Raw genomic sequence first — 17,011 nt, 5'->3', positions numbered from 1 at the left:
TAGAACTCAATTTACTTTAAATGAATTAAAATGTCAAAGTTTACAATTCAATTTCTTGGTCACACTAACCACATCTGAATACTGGACATGCCATGTGAGGTATCCATTCTATTGGAAGACAAGGGCTAGCAGCTTTGCTGACTGTTGCCCACTGTACCCTTCATAGTGCAGGGAAGTTCCTCTATAGGCAAGGGCTGGGACTCCACTGGCCAACAGAGCACAAACCCTGGTAGTGGTACAGAGGGGGTCTCTCCAGTTCTAGCCTCTGCCTGACTTTCTGCTGTGGCACTACATAGAAAATAAAGAAAAACCAAGGTTAATTCTCAATCTCAACGTAGGTTCAGGTATTGCGGCTCCACTGTGCCTATTTGAAAACTGAGGCTCAGAGGCCCTGGTCCCTCACTGAAGGATGTCTGGCTCCTTTTTGATTTAGGAAAAATTTTATTTTATGCAAGAAAACATAGACCAAAATGCCAGAAAGCCAGTTTTGACCTCTGGTATGGCTCCTGATTGGGCTAAAGGCTTATTCAAAGGGTGATGGAATCCTTTAGCAGTAGAGCTGGGGGAAAGGCCTTTAGGTTATTGGAACATGCCCTTGAGGGATTGTAGCACTTGGGTCCAAGCGTCTTTTCTTTCTTCCTGCCTCACAGTGTAAGCAGTTTGTTCTGCCATGTGTGCCCTGCCACTGCCATTTGGCACTGTTGCCAGAGACCCAAAGCAATATGACTTCCTGATCTTGGGTGGGGACATCCAGAACTGTCAGCCAGATAGATCCCTTTTCTCTTTGTAAATTAACTGCCAAGTAGCCCTGCCTCAGCTCAGGGGACAACACAGCAGGAGAGCTGGCCTGGTAAAGATTGAAAGGAGGGCACAGGACACAGTAGTGGGAGGGGCCCAAAAGCTGGGTATTGGGGGGTAGGGGGCACTTATAAAGCAGTGGTAACTTCCAGGGGGAGGTCTGAGGAAGCACAACCCAACTCTCTTGCCAGGGCTCCTGCTTCAGAGGCAAGGCTGGGGTAGGTCTGATTGGGTTGCAGGGCATGGAAAAGGTATAAGAACCCAGCTTATGGCTAATGCAACTCCGGAAGGATTCCAGATCCACCCAGGCACCTCTGGAAGTGGTTGGTTCTGTGTTTCATGCTCACACAGCTGGCCTGGAAAGTGTCTTTTCTCCACACGTTGCAGTAGCACCTGGCCACTTTGCCTCAGAGACTCTGTCACCCACTCTTGCCAGCCCAGTCTGTGCCATGCGCTTGCCTCTATTTTGGTCTTTACTTCCTTTATATCTTTCCCATACCCTCAGCACCAAGGACTTGGTGTGAGCACTTTGTGTACCCGTGCCGGGTTCTCTGAGGAATCAGAAGTGATGGCATAAACAAGGGATGGGTGGGTAGTACTGTGGGGACAGCAGTGGACAGTAGACTGAACAGCACATTTAGAAGGTCACAGAGACTACTGTGAGGCTGGTGCCAGCTTGGTCAGCATCAAGACTCCTTCCCATCCAAGCTGGAGTCTACTCTACTGCAGGCTTATGGCTTCTCTGTGAACACTATGTACCCTGCCCTGAAGCCAGTAGTCAAAGGCAAGAGCCCCATCTTGATGGGCCTCTGTGGTTTACTATGTGGGACACTAAGAGTGCCATGTAGGGAGGGGTGTAGTAGTGGGGGGGGAGGGTGATGAGCTGTGAGGGGAGGCCAGTGGGAAGGAGGGGATCAAGAGGACCCACGATCTCCTCAGAGCCGCAGGACCTGTCGTAGCACTTGTTCATCTGCCACCTCATGGGGAAGAGTCACCACCAGGCCACTGTTTTCCTGCATTGTCTGGCAGATGATCTCATAGGCCTTGGGGTTCCCAGACCAGCAACGCCGTGCCACCTGTAGAAGCCAAGCACATAGCATTCATTGGTATCTAGGTTACAGGGATCTGCACATGGTATCCTGTCTCCATAAACTCTGTCCTTTTCTATTTGGGGATTGCGGAGCCTGCTTTGTACTTGCCTCGCTCAGAACCCCTGCTCTCTTACATGGAACATATCACTGACTTACCCTCCTTTCAAACTGGAACCAGCCCTACCTCCCAGCCTTAAGATTGACCTGACATTTATAGAGGACACTGACTGGTCAGAACGAGCTCAGCCCGAGCACTCGTTCACCTTTTTCCTTTCAGAATCCTCATCACCAGCCGCAAGACCCTTCCTTGGCCTGCTCCCTCCCTTGAGCCTGGTCTGTCCTAAGTGATAGCCATGGCACCTTCCCATCAAGCTGCCACCAACCATCTCCAAGCTACCTTCTGACCTATATCCATACCACTGGTAGTGGGGGCTCCTAGGAGGAAACCCTATAATGTCTCACTGTAACTCTTATTATCAGGATGAGGAGCCCTGATTCCTGCCAAAGTGCTGAAGTTGAGTGGTTCCTCGTGAGTGGTCCTACCAGTGCCTCCTCACCCCATCCCTGCCTCTGGGTACAACCTCTGTCATCCAGAGCTACAGTCTATACTCTGGTCTTTTGTTCTGGAATCCTTCCTCATCATTACCTGACCTCCATTATCTGGTTGACCCTTCTGGGTCACCTGAGATGTGGTTTGGGAGAGGAATCTGCCCCATTTCCCCTACAGGATGCTATGGCACTGCAAATATGGGCCATAATTGCAGGACTGAAGGTTTATCTAGCTTCTAAAATGTGATCTGCCTTCAAACATGGCAGTGAGGGTTGGTGCAGCTGTCTGACACGGGCAAAGCCCATCCAGCACAGCAAAGTAATAGCAACACAAAGCAGTGAAAGATGTGTCTTAAAAGGGAAATCTTGAGGCCAGGGTACAGCAACATGACGGAGTGAGCATTCATGAGGCCCTGGGTTCAATTACAGCCCCCAAATTGTGAGACAACCACACCTGTGCAGGGGGTGCTTCAGGAGGAAGGACCAAGTCCAGCAGGGTCCATCTGCATGTACAGAAGCTATGCTACAAGGGTGAGACCAGAGACAAAGATAACCAAAGGGCAGTGTGGGAAAGTAGTAGGGAAGGGGTGTGAAAGGGGAACCCTGGGGTCTGGAGAGATGGCTCAGCAGTCAAGAGCACTGACTGTCCTTCCAGAGGGCCTAGGTTCAGTTCCCAACACCCACATGGTGGCTCACAACTGTATCTCCAGTTCCAAGGGATCTGATGCCCTCTGCTGACCCTTGAGGGTGTGAGGCACACACATGGTACACATATACGCAGGCAGAGCACCCATACACACAAAATCAAATAAAAATAAACCTTCCAAAGAAGAGGGAGTCCTGAAGGGTTGGGAATGTAACCCTTACTGGGGAAGGATCAGAACTGCAGTCCAGACTTTCAACCTGGATAAGCAGAACCATGGAGGAGAGGGGGTAGTGAGGAGTTAAAGAGTTCAGGGGGACTTACGCCATTGGAGACATCCCAGCTGAGCATCATCCTGGCTTTCTGCTCAGCCTCTGGGGTCCCATCGAGAACAAGGCCAAATCCCCCATTGATCACCTCACCCCTGCAGGAGACAGAGCAGTTTCCAGCTAATTCCCTGCATCAACTTGCCTGGAGCAGAAATGCTTGCAAGACTTCAGGCGTTAGCTTGAAAAGATACCAGCACTGGGGAAGCCTTGTCATGTTGGTTGGCCTCTACATCATAAAGCCATGTGAGCAGCAACATCCTGGCTTCTCAGATAACTATGCTTCTGAGCTGACCTTGTCCCCTTCATGAATCCCTCCAACCCCCCACCTGCTACATCACCTTCTGCTTGATGCCTGTTTGTCTATCAGAATGGGAAGTCATCTTTCTCATTGTATCCAAGTAGTGTACATGCTGGCCATGTGCTCTAGTGCAGAACTACACCCTGGTCTTGAGCAGTGTTCTGAGAAGGGAGGGAGGTTGTTTCACAGGGCCCAGAGAAGCAGTGATTAAGAATGATGGGCACCCAGGGAGACTGGCTGCAAGCTACCATGCCCCACATGGGCTGCTAGTTGCCCAGATGACTGACTGCCCAGAGGTTGCCTGAGCTTACCTGGTCTACCCACTTGCCATCCTTTCCTATAGGAATAGCCCAGAGAAGACTTTGCTAAGGCACAGTTGCTCTCACTCAGTGACTTGATGGAATGGCCGTGTCCTGCAGACATAGTCTGGAGCACATGAAACTGCAGCCAACTAGTGCCAAGTGGACACACAACACAAAAGCAGTCACCAAGCGGACACTCCAAAAGAAAGACTGTGACAAGGCCAAGGCCATGGAGTGAGCTAAAACTGACACACAGGTGTGAGTGGTGACCTTGCACAGGGAAGAGTCTCTCAACAGCACACCGGTTGACAGTCCAGGAAGTGGAGAAGCAAGTCCAAGAAGCCTGAGGGTAAACAGCTTAGACTCTTAGACTCCTGGCCATACAAGGAAGAAAATAAAGCCACAGAACTGGGTGTGGTTTATCCTGTCCTTCAACCCCTTTGGCGGTGTTGGGTCCCACATCCTCCCGGTCAATTACATCTGCTGCGTTTGTCTTGTGATGCTTGGGACAAGACTCAGTCTCTAATAGTCATACTCATCCCTTCCCCTGTGCTCCATAACCAGGGAGCTCTTTTCTGTGCTGTTTTTCTCAGCCAGGACATGCACTATGGTCACATTTTCCATTAATTAAAGCCACCTGACTGGGTTGTAGTTAAGAATTTTAGTCTTGGTGGGAATGAGGCCAAGCCAGCCATCTGAATGCACTGGGGAGCTGATTAATGGAAGGACTTGGGTTTTCAGGACAGAGAGGCTTGCCTGGACATAGCCCATTCTCTCACCCCTGACTGCTCAGAGCAGCCAGGGTTCCAGCTTTGAGCTGCTCTGGGAATCCCAGACAAGACTCTTTCCTGACAGAGGCAAACCCTCTGAGCCTAAGTTTCTTCATCTGTAAAGCCTATGTTTTTTCTTTGATTCTGTGAGAGGGAATACTGGAAGAGGTTGGTGAATGCTGCTGCATTGTCCTTGTTGAAGAATATGAGTTAATATTTTCAGCAGCAGAGGAATGGCCAATACCAATTAGGATGAGACCCCTAGAATTTGGATGTTAAATGTTCCCTTGAGGGAGGTGGTAGAACTTTTAAGGAGTGCGGCCTCATGGGAGGTCTTCAAGTCACCAATAAGTGCCTTGGCAGGCAGGACCACACGAGATCCTGTTTTTTTTCCCTTGTCATCAATGAATGAATGGTTCTGTCCTCACTCCTAGAGGCCCCTGCCACACTGTGTTGCCTAAATGCAGTGTGGTCAACTGACCATGGATTGCGACCTGAGAAGCTGTCAGCCAAATAAGCCAAGAACAGAAAGATGATCAACAATGCAGAGACTATCATGGAGGCCCCAAGGACCCTGCCCTGTTGCTGATTGGAAAGTGACCTGTGTGAATGTAAGATGGGGGGCCTGGGGAGCCTGGAACTTGTTGTCCTGACAAACATGCATCCGATTCTTTCAAGGGAGATATTAGAGTGGGAACGGGAATACGGGAACAAATGTGACTGTCACTCATGCTGGCCGTTGTGTCCTATGTGATAGGTACAGGCCAAACTGCTGGAGTTGCTTTTTGTGAGTCTCCCTCTCTGTCCCTCTGTCCTCTGCACCCCAACGTACTGACCCCCAGTTCCCAGCTCACATGAGGAATGTATTCACACAAAGCCCTCAATAGAACAAGTGGCCAGGACCTAAGTCCAAGAACTGCAGGTCCCCAGGTCCACGAGGTTCCCATGGTCTCCACATCAGCCCACAGCCTGCTTTCTGATGTCTTCTTACCAGCCTACACCCCCTCCGTTGTGAAGTGCAACCCAGGTGGCACCACGACAGGCATCTCCTACGAAGTTCTGCACGGCCATGTCTACAGAAAAAGGGAAGCATGTGCCATCACTCCTTGCACTAGATGGTCCTGAGGATCAGACAGGCTTATGCTAATTCTTGGGACTGAAGAACAGTGTGTCAGGCGGTAAGTGGGGAATGGAGACAGGGGAGTCTAGAAACAGAGGAAGCAGGAGAAACGGACAAAGTCCAGTTGTACCTGGTATCCTTTACTACAGCTACACTGAATGCCCATTTGTGCCTAGGGCAGGGATTGCAAAGGAATGACACTTCTAGACTCCATCAGAGAAGTGAGGTCCCTATGTTGGCAGCAGGACTTGAGAGATGATCACTTCAGCACAATGATTGTGCTGTCCTTTGAAATGCTGATGGCTCTCCTCCAAGATGTTTTGCTTCAAATAAAGCTCTCCAGAGAAACTCCCAAAGTCACTGTGGCTCAAGCTTTTAGATGGCTTAGATAAATTTGCTTATTATCACACTCAGCTCTCTACCCAGGAAACAGTCCTGTCCAACATTTTTTTTTGACTGAGCAATGTGTGAAGCTGCGTGACCTCCAGCTGAGCATGCTTACTTGAGAGGTGTCTTTCTATACAAACAGGCACGTGTCTCTGGCTTCCTTTACTAGGGACAGAGCTTGGGTAGTGCGCTGGCTACAAATAACTAGCCACTCACTATTTCAGCCCTAGTTTAGTTTTTCCTCAGATGCTTTGTTGCAGCAGAAGCGAGCCCATCATTAAAGGACAGCCACATAGCCAGCAAACTCTGGAGTCAGGCCCTGTGGAAGCAGAATCCCTTTCAGTCACCTTCTAAGCATCTAACATGCTGTAGGATAGATGTGAGTAGGTCTGTGAGAGTTGCTATTTTGCCATCCTGGAGACACAGGCATAAAACTGCGGCTTCCTCCTGTAACTCTTTAATCCCCCGTCTCACCCCACCCCTCCAATTCTCACAGAGATGAGGGAACCTAGACTCTCATACTACTGGTGCTGGGTGAGGAAGACAAGGGAGAAGAAAAGGAGGAAGAAGAAAAAGGAGGAGAAGAAAAAGAAGGAGGAGAAGAAAAAGAGGAGGAGGGAGAGGAGGAGGAAGAGGAGGAGGAGGAAGAAGAGGAGGAAGGTGAGGAGAAAGAGGAGGAGGAGGAAGGGGAGGAGGAGGAGGAGGAAGAAGAGGAGGAGGAAGGTGAGGAGAAAGAGGAGGAGGAGGAAGGGGAGGAGGAAGAGGAGGAGGAGGAAGGGGAGGAGGAAGGTGAGGAGAAAGAGGAGGAGGAGGAAGGGGAGGAGGAGGAGGAGGAGGAAGAAGAGGAGGAGGAAGGTGAGGAGAAAGAGGAGGAGGAGGAAGGGGAGGAGGAAGAGGAGGAGGAGGAAGGGGAGGAGGAGGAGGAGGAGGAAGAAGAAGAGGAGGAAGGTGAGGAGAAAGAGGAGGAGGAGGAAGGGGAGGAGGAAGAGGAGGAGGAGGAAGGGGAGGAGGAAGGGGAGGAGGAGGAGGAGGAGGAGGGAGGAGGAGGGGGAGGAGGAAGAAGGGGAGGAGGAGGAGGAGAAGGAGGAGGAAGGGGAGGAGGAGGAAGAGGAGGAAGAAGAGGAGGAAGGTGAGGAGAAAGAGGAGGAGGAGGAAGGGGAGGAGGAGGAAGGGGAGGAGGAGGAGGAGGAGGAGGAGGAGGAAAGCCTGTAGCACAGAACCTGGAAGATGGAAAATCTACTTCCTCCCTCTGAGATGAGGTCTCTCTATGTTACTCAGGATGCTATTAATTCTTAAGCTCAAGCCACGCTTCTGTATCCCAGTCATCCGCCAGAACTGTTGAACTATGGGTGTGCACCTCCTCAGCTGGTTAACTTTGAGTGACAAAAATCTTTTGGTCTTCCTCACCTGCGCAGAAGGCAGAACCGTCATAAATATTCGAAGTCTCCCTAAAGGGGCTGTCAGTGCCACTCACATCATGGTGGTCACGGCTCAGGACCACTGGTGCCTGCAGGGGGCAGGGAAGGGTATATCAGTCAATAGTACCTACCAGGCTTGAGGGCATGAGGCAGAGGATGGGGGGGGACGGCATTCCAGATATTGTTTGAATTTCTCCACTTTGAAAATAGGCCCGCTCTAGCAAGAATAAACACCGGAAGCTGTTGGTGGGTTCCTATGTCCCAACTGGCATCAGTGTGATAAATTAGCATGAGAACACACAGCTTCACAAGAACTCTATCCAGATAGCAGGATTGCTAACACATTCACTTTGTAGGCAACATGACTAGACACAGAAAGGCTGAGGAACTTGGCCTACACCAAAGAGCTTGACAGCCAGTAAGCTGGGGTATAAACCTGTCCATGCTCTATCAAATCTGGGCTCCACCCAAGAAGTTTGGTTCCTGAGCCTTTGCAGAGAGAAAAGGGGCCAGAAGACAGCCTTAGGTGTGTGAGTGTATGTGTGGGCAGACACAGCTAGGAGTCCCCTTGTGATCTGTGTAGCAGGGGTGTGGACAAAACTCCTTGTGTGATGTCAAGGAGGTCACCTCCCCTCCCTGGGCCTTGACTATTTGGGCTAGGCAATTGCCGGGGCCCGTTTTGTGCTGCTAGTGTCTGTGACAACAAACCTATTTGGTGAAAGCCTGTGAGAACAAACCCACTTGGTGAAATTAGTCACATGTGCAAACAGTGCTCCCTGTATTCTAAAGATTTCAGGACCCCTGGGGACCCTAGGTGCAGTGGGTGGCTTTCCTGCCTGTATCCATATAGTGTAATGCAGCTAACCCTGGAGGTGCAGCAGGTATGGCCGAGTACGGATGGGCTCAGGTTTCTTGTCCTGTTCATAGCCTACTTCCACCACGAGAGGAAGCTTTTCCTAGAGTCATATGAGGTCAGAGGGAAAGAGGTGGGCAAAGGGGACCCTGAGCTAGCAAGATGGCAACAGGGGACATATGGGCAACTGCATGGTCAAGTATCATCCTGGCTGTGGTCAAAGGGAGCAGTTCCTAGTGCCCTGAGGACTGCCACTTGTCTCCAATGAGGTAATACTGTTTCTAGATCTAGCACAGACATCTTCCTCAAAGTTCACAATGAAGAAGACACACCTAGCTCCCCTAACTCTCCACAGTGGTTCTTGGGATTTCAGAGGTTCTCCAAACTTGATGCAGCCTGATGGGAGGCTCAAGTTCTCCTTGGAACTCAGAAGACCCCAGATACCCTTCCCTTCCTTGAACAGGCCATGCTCTGCCAATGACTATATCTTTGTGCTGAAACTGCTTTCAGGCACCTCTGGTCATTGAGGGTTCAGTTGAATACCAGCAGCCCAGGAGAGTCTGCCTGTACCACTGATCCTCATCTCCCCACCAGGGCTCATGACACCTGTAAACACCTCCTAACTTATCTGCATTATATGTCACCAGCTCCCTCCATCGTACCAGTTCTGAGGCCAGAACACTGTCTGTCCTGCCCTCTGCTATGTCCTGAGGCACCTGCACAGTAGGACTCTATCCAATGAACCAAAGAAAGAGGGAGAGGGTGCTAGCTTGGATGGCAGCAGGAGCTTCTCAGCAGCCCTCGCACAGTGCGCTTCAGGGAAGCATCCCAGGGAGCTTGGGATGTTGACCTTGTTGCAGGTGCCACCCTAGGCTCTGAGGCTGGGCCATCTGCAGGAATGACTTTCCATAGCTTGTGCTTTAGCTCTCCCTCACCTCTGAGTGGCATTCCCAATACTCCAGACAGAACAATGCCACCAAGAACAGGACACAAGCCCCCAAAACAAGAAGGAAAGGAGAAATCAGCTTCTTAGAGCACAAGGGCTCAGGGTTCCGGGTTCCCCAGAAGTGTGAGAAGGATGAGCAAACTTGAGCCATTTTTTTCACAGTTTGAACTAGGTAACTCAGAAAAGATGTATAGCATTATTTTTGTGAACTGTGACTCACTTGAGCCTCACACCCACTTTGGGGCTTTCAGCACTCTATTCTTTACACTGAGTAGAGAAACACAGGTTAGAATGACCTGACTTGCCCAGGCCACAGCAAAACAGACATTCTTAGGACACCTGTTTGAACAAGCCTGCTCACCTCTCATCTCTAGTCCTCCCACCATAGTGACCTATGTCAGAGTTGAGATTCTGGGAGGATGCTAAGCCCTCCATGCTCTCCTTCCCTCACCTTTGCCTCCCAAGTGGGACAGGCTCCCAGAGCAGCTCTTCTCTAGGCCCCTCTGCCTATCTCCTTCATGGAGTCCAAGGACTTTGGGGAACCTAGTATCCCTACAAGGGCACTCAGCCAGGGATGGTGGAAGTTCCTTGTTACTAGGGTAGAGTGGCAGTGGCAGCAACTCTCTGAGAAGATTGGAGAAGTGGGAAGGGAAGACGGGTGTGAGTAAGAAGTCTAGCTGGGAGGCCCTAAGCAGGGCCTTTGTGATAAGGTGTCTACAAAACCTTCTAAAGGCATAGGCTGTGTCCCTCACCTTGATCTTCCCACTGGCGATGGCCTGGTTTATAGCTACCGCAATAGCCACTCGACCTTTCTGGTCTGAGTACAGGATCCTTGCCTGGGAGCCCACCACCTGCAGAGGAAAGAATGAGAAAGCCCCTCAGCCAAAATGCATCCAAGAGCTCTGTATGGGAAAGGTGTAAGTGATTCCAGAACCTGCTGGCCCATCCAGGGAGATCTCGGAGGACCCAGGGATGCTTGGTAACTCTGAAGTATGGGGCCCTGGGTCATATCTCTCATCAAGCCCACTAGATACCACACTGATGGGCCAACACATGTCCACAAATGGACATCTCATGAGGTCTGGGTTACCTCATTCCCTTCTATGTCCCTTTCCTTAGGGCCCATCCCTAGAGGACCCTCAGAGACAGACTCCGTGTGTACCATGGAGGTTTCCTCTTGTGGGGCCTGTCTCCTTGAGTCTTTTCCACATCGTAACAGTACCACCAATGTGAGACTTGATCAAGCCTGATTTACTGCAAGCACTCTCCCCACAGTCCACAGCTGAGTCTCCAGGAAAACACTACATTATTGTCCCGAGCTTGATCACACAGAGGATGAGACAGAGGCCCAGAGGGATGGGTAACTTCCCTATAGGTTGGTACTCGGACCTCATGCTCTTGTGTCGCACCTCTGGAAGGAAATGCCAGTGAGTGTTCAGGAATGAAAAAGTCATTTCTTAGCCCCACAGTTCTCAGCCAGGATGCTACTTGGTGATGGCTGTGATAATTATGGGTGGTATGTGGACCCCATAGAGATTAATTCAGACTCCTTGGGTGTAGGTGCCTACACAACCATGGGTATGGCAGCTAGTCACAAGCCTGAGAGGTGGAAACAACACAGGTATCCAGCAGCTGAAGCGTGAATAGGCAAACTGTGGTCTATCCACTCGATAGAACAGAGCCCATGTCTCCAGCTTCTGCCCCTGCATGGTCAACAAACCATGATCAAGAGTGTTCAGGAAAGCTAGGTGTAATGGCATAAACATTTAATCCCAGGCAGAGGCAAGCCTCTGTTGAGTTTGATGCTGTTTCATGAGTTCCAGGATAGCCAGGGCTACATAAGATCATATCTTTAAAAAATTTGGGGAAAGGGTTAGGGGAGATACTTGAGTGCATCAAATGTTTTTCAGACACACATGAGAACCAGAGTTCAGAATTCAGTACCCCATGGAAGCTGAGCACTCAGTGCAGCCCACCTGTAATCCCAGTGCTCAGTGAGCTAACGTGGGATCCTTGGAGCAGCCTAGATAAGTAGACAGTGAGGTCTGAATGAGAGACCCGGCCTTGGTAAATAGAAAGTGAAGACAAATCAAGGAAGACACTCATGGTCAACTTCTGGCCTCAGACACAGCATTTGTACATGCGTGCACACACACAGACACACATACAGACACACACACACACACACACACACACACACACACACATTCAGAAAAGAAAAATCCAGCTGTATTGAATGTGAATGGGCCTTTTTTTCTTGTGACTATTTCCTAAGTGACTCAATATTTAATGTGTGCCTGGCCTCTACCTTGTCTTAGGTCTAACAAGTCATCCAAAGGTGATATAAGTACATGGAGGGCCTGTGCACGTTCTGTGCTAACACGAGGTCATGTGTATTAAGGATCTGAGTGGGCTGTGGTATCCACTGGGATCTTGAAACCAAGCCCTAACCAGGGTTAGAGAGGGAAAACTGCAACATTCCAGCCTTGGAAGGACAGAGGATTCTGACTCACGCTGCACATAAAGCCTTGAAACTGCCAGCTAGAGCTGGCTCGTCAGGACTACACAAACACTGCACACACTCCCCACTGCCCCACTCTTAAGGGCCCCCATATAGTACCTTGGGCTGGGAACAGAGGGTGGATAGTATCTAATAAAAACTGTTTGAGATAGAATATGAGAAAGCTTTAGAAATGGATGGCAAGGACAGGAAGACAGCACTGAATGTGCTTCACACTCTAGAACTGTACCCTGAAATAAGATATATACATGTACATACATATATGTATATGCATATATATAAATACACACACATATATATGCATACATACATACAGTTTTAAGTAGAGATTAACTGAGGAGAACCCACCCCCCATAGCAGTCCCAGATAGTTTCATCCTGCTGCTAGTTCCTCCGGCCTCTCCGGATGGCTCGTAGACTCTGCCTACAGCCCTCCTTCTACCCCAGCCCCAGCCCCAGGCTCCCTGGCTTGAACTTGGTCGTAGAGATTGTGGCTGGCACATAGAGTTTTATGGGGGCACACAAGCAAACTGTGACCCTAAGATAGGATGGCCCATGATGGGGACAGTTCCCTCCTGGTTCTGAAACCTCTGGCTAGCTAGCCTAGCCATATGTGGACCAAATGCTTCTTCTTTATTTAATTTGCTCTCTAACCAGGGCCTGGCAATGGTTCTCTATTATCAGACACCTTTTCTGACCAACCATCTGTCCCCTGCTGGTGCTGTCCTTCACTGGTGTGCTCAGCTCTGGGCCTGGGCAGAGCTGTGCCCAGTGAGGGTCACAGAGGCACACCACAAGATCTAGCACCACTGCCTCTGTGTCATAGATGGAGGTTGATCCATCGACCCAGAGCACTCAGGGAGACCATCATGGAGTCAGTTCCGGTGCCACAGGGACTCCAGAGACTGTGGGGTAATTGGATGGAGGAAGATCTTGTTTGCTGCTCAGGAACCCCGAGATACACATTTTATCATCCTCACTAAAAAGGAAAATCAGTAAAATACACTGTCATGGCTAGTTTTACGTCAACTTGACACAAGCTAGAGTTATCTGAAAGGAGCTCTGGACTGAGGAAATGCTTCCATAAGATCCAGATGTAGGATGTTTACTTAGTGATTGATGTTGGGGAGGGTCCAGCCCACTGTGGGTGGTGCCATCCCTGGGCTGGGGGTCCTGGGTTCTATAAGAAAGTAAGTTGAGCAAGTCATGAAGAGCAAGACAGTAAACAGCACCCCTCCATGGCCTCTGCATCAGCTCCTGGCTCCAGGTTTTTGCCCTATTTGAGTTTCTGTCCTGATTTCCTTCAATGATGAATTAACTACAAGAAGAACTACTGAGTTGTATCTACTGTGTACCAGACACCAAGCTAGAACACACAAGAATTGCAGTTGACTATGAACAGGAGTTTAGTAATGAGCTGGTTATTAAGGTGATGCATTAAGGGGATAAGGGTCCCCAAGAAAGGCAAGGTCAGAGTCCAAATAAACCTTTTCCTCCACAACTTGCTTTTCATTATGGTGTTTTATCACAGCAATAGAAATCCTACCTAACATAACATAAATTTGACAAACATTAATAACTTTTCAGCCTGCTGTTTGGTGACATGAGCCTGTCAATGCTGTGCAGATGGCCCACCATCTAGTTGCAGAAACTTTTCATTTTTCCAAAACGAAAGTCTGTCCCCATGAAACACTGTCTCTTCACGCCCTCTCCAGCCCTGGCATTCAGCCTGGTAATTCCCTGTCTATGACTTGCCTACTCTAGGAGTTGTATGCGAGTGGCATCTTGCATGGGTTTGCTCTTCTGCGACTGGCTTATTTCAGTTAACATCGTGTCCTTCAGTTTCACCGAGGTGGCAGTGACTGGCAGAATGCCCTTATATGCTGCAGTATAAGGAGAGACATTTTGTTGATCCATTTGTCTGCCAAGAACCTCTTGATTGCCTTGGCATTTTAGCTGCAGCACACATAGGATCCTGAAATCTGTTCCTATCCTGTTAGGTCTACAGACAGTGGAGGATGGTCAGATTATACTGCGTTACACTCCCACCAACATAGTATGAGGTCTCCAGTTTGTGTTGCTACCCAGACACCCTTTTACAAGTCCCTCTCTTGGATAAGGCAGCCACTGTAGTGCTGCTGTCAACAGTCACATTTTTCAGGGTCTGCATCTTTCAGGGCACGGCAAGAGGGGTTCCGGGATTGTGCTGAGAACCCTATGGCTACACCTTGTTTCTGGGCAGTTTCCTGGGAGCTCAGTCTCCTCCAGGACTTTGCAGTACTCATTTGTTCCCAAGCTAAGCTCTCACCAGCTGGTGCTTGGCAGCCTCCCGGATCCAGCGTATATTGTCCATATACTGTAACTTCACGGATGCCTTCACTGCAGGGAGAAAAGGGAAGGATATGTCAGGTTCTGGAAGCTGCTTGCCAGGGTCCCAACTCTTTTTTTCCCCACTGTGTATGTATACCACAGGCACCTGGAGTTTATGGGTGATCCCTTACATTAGCCTCTCTGAATTTGAGAATGTGTGCAACGATTGATTAATTATTAATGAGTGTGATGATAATGAATTAGTGCCTGGGCCCACGCAGCACATTGCTGATGAATTTATTCCCTTGAAGAACAGCTATTGAGCATCTACTGTATACTAGACTGAGTCAGGCACAGACACAAGGACTACAATTGGCTACGGGCAAGAGTGTAATGAGCTGGTTACTAGGGTGATGCATTAGGGGGATAAAGGCTCCCCAAGAAAGGGAAGGTCAGAATCCTCACTGCTGAGAATCTCTATGGGAACAGAATTCCAGACAGAGGGAATCCAGGTCCTAAAGTGGAAATGGATGGTCTACCCCAGGAGAGGCAAGAGCAGGTTGGTGGCCATGATGCACAGCAGGTCTGAGCAGCTCACGGAAACAGACTGGTAATGTAAGAGCTGAGACTCAGCAGTCAACACAGAGCATATCAACACTTTGCTTATATAATATCACACTTTAAAAATGATATTTGGGATGAAGGCAGCACTTGGACTCATCACTGCTTGCTACTCTACAGCCCGGTATTGCAGCCTGTGCTTTGGAGGTCCTCAGCATCTGTCTGCTCTGCCTGGTCGAAGCTCCCAGGCTGGAGTGCTCCTGGTGGGCAAGGGCTGATCACGTTGTAGCTGGAGGCTGATTGTGCTGGAGAGTCTTATGCCAGCACATCTATAGGTGTGAGAGCACTCAGCTTCCTGGTAGAGCTCTGGATAGCAGGTACCCAGCTGACACCCAGATGTTCCTTCTTAGGACAAGCCAGCTGTTCTGAGCTAGAGGAGCTGGGAAAGCAGTGGGCCAGACTTCCTAATGTAAAGCCCCAGCCACTCCCCGCCACTTGGTCTGTCCTCCTCTTTGCACTTGACTGACAACACCAAATACATTAGAAAGGACAGTGTGTCTTATAAAAGCAGCGGGGGACATACAGACACAGGAAGACCACAGGCACTCAGCTCAGTGGCAGAACCAAATCTCTACACTGATGGCCAAGATGAACCCAGGAGCCCAATGTCAGAGAACTCGAGCATCAGGTGGGTGTGGACAGGGCCCAGCATGGCATGGGGTGGCATACTCATAAAAAGTCAGCTGAAGTGAATGAGAAGTGTCCCTCAATGCCAATGCTCAAATGACTCCCTCCCCTACTCCTGGGGGAGGGGGCCTGAATGAGAGTGGTTGGGTTAGAGAGGGGTAGTAGCTCATCAATACCCAGCAAACCCTGGGGATTGTGGGGCTGTTTGCTAGTCTGTGGCACTATTGGAGGATGATGGAAACATTAAGAGGTGGGAGGAAGTGAGATGATTGGGGGAGCCTTGAAGGAGATGTTGGGACTCCAGCCACCTCTGCTCCCGAAGAGTTCCACTTCAAAATAATGGAGCCAACTGACCACTGCTGAAACCTTTGAAAGAGGAGCCTAAAGGAAACCAAGAAAACCTCCACAACTTAAGGGGAAGGCTTGCTCACTTAGGTGTTTGTCGTGGTGACAGATAGCTGACTGACTTAGTCCCCTGTGACTTTGCAACCAGCAGGGAGAGGGGTGGAGCTGAGCACAGAGCTGGAGGGCAGAGCCTGATATGTGCAAGGGCTTCATACTCAGAACAGCTTTCAGGGAGTGAGATCTGAAAGTGCTTGAGGTCCCCTTGTGCAACAACCTGTGGTCCTTTGACTCCTGCAGAATCTGACACAAGCCACCAAGAGCCCCACAGAAGCAGGAATCACTCCTGAGCACTACCCATCCAGAAGTATCACCTCCATCAGCAATGGCTTTCTCCAGCACAGATGTGGCCAGATGATCAGTGACAGTCAGGTCCTGGGGGTTTCCTGATGTGCATACCCAGCGGAAGGGCCCAAAGCCCTGGGAGAATATATCCCTGCAAGGACAGATGTCTCCTTAGCCACAACCTCCTGGACTGCCTGCACCCTTTTGTTGAGCTGGGGAGTGGCATGTCTAGGGGGGAGGGGCAGTCCCCAGAATAAGCTCAAGCTATTGGCTTCTAAACAATAAGTCTTAGAGGACCTCCTAGCTCCTCTGACTTCTCCTTGCCTTCTGCTCCCGTCTCCCACTTGTACCACTTCTCCACTAGCAGCAGGAATAGAGAATGGGGACAAAGACAAGCATTTTCTCAAACTACGTATAGAGCCTGCATGGAAACCAGCCATCTAAATTAAATAGCTGAGGAAGGTGGGTAAATGTGTGGACTCAGCCCCACCTTTCCTGGTGACTCAGCTTCTGTGGCGGTTGAAGTGGGATAGAGGGATGCTATGGCCTTGGGCCATTTTAGCTTCATTTTTGCTGAGCTAGACCGGGTGTAACCCTGGGGGAAAACACAGCCACTCTGTACCCCAGTGTCCCAGCCAACCCCTGGCTCTGCTTCTACCCATAGCAGTAAGGCTCAGAAGGCAACTACTGCCTCTTTGGATTGCGGCCTTGTCTTCCACTCTTCTCTGGCCACCTCTGTGGA

At 49.9% G+C, this 17,011-nt stretch overlaps 1 protein-coding gene across 1 annotated transcript in view; it reads right to left on the bottom strand.

Moving 5' to 3' along the window:
- Positions 1-421: 421 nt before the first annotated feature.
- The window catches only part of Uroc1 (urocanate hydratase 1), a 31,669-nt gene continuing 15,079 nt past the window's right edge, over positions 422-17,011 (bottom strand). Inside the window, exons 14-20 of the mRNA XM_001066120.8 lie at positions 16,299-16,420; positions 14,333-14,403; positions 10,257-10,355; positions 7,695-7,794; positions 5,772-5,853; positions 3,406-3,505; positions 422-1,874 (exon numbers count right to left, since the gene is read on the bottom strand). Coding sequence (XP_001066120.2) covers positions 1,734-1,874; positions 3,406-3,505; positions 5,772-5,853; positions 7,695-7,794; positions 10,257-10,355; positions 14,333-14,403; positions 16,299-16,420 — 715 coding nt within the window. The 3' untranslated portion in view covers positions 422-1,733. The remainder of the gene's footprint in view (positions 1,875-3,405; positions 3,506-5,771; positions 5,854-7,694; positions 7,795-10,256; positions 10,356-14,332; positions 14,404-16,298; positions 16,421-17,011) is intronic.

This window comes from Rattus norvegicus, chromosome 4 (assembly GCF_036323735.1).
Source record: "Rattus norvegicus strain BN/NHsdMcwi chromosome 4, GRCr8, whole genome shotgun sequence".
NCBI lineage: Eukaryota > Metazoa > Chordata > Mammalia > Rodentia > Muridae > Rattus > Rattus norvegicus.
The sequence above is the reverse complement of the archived record's forward strand: the minus strand, read 5'-3'. Positions and strand labels throughout refer to the sequence as shown.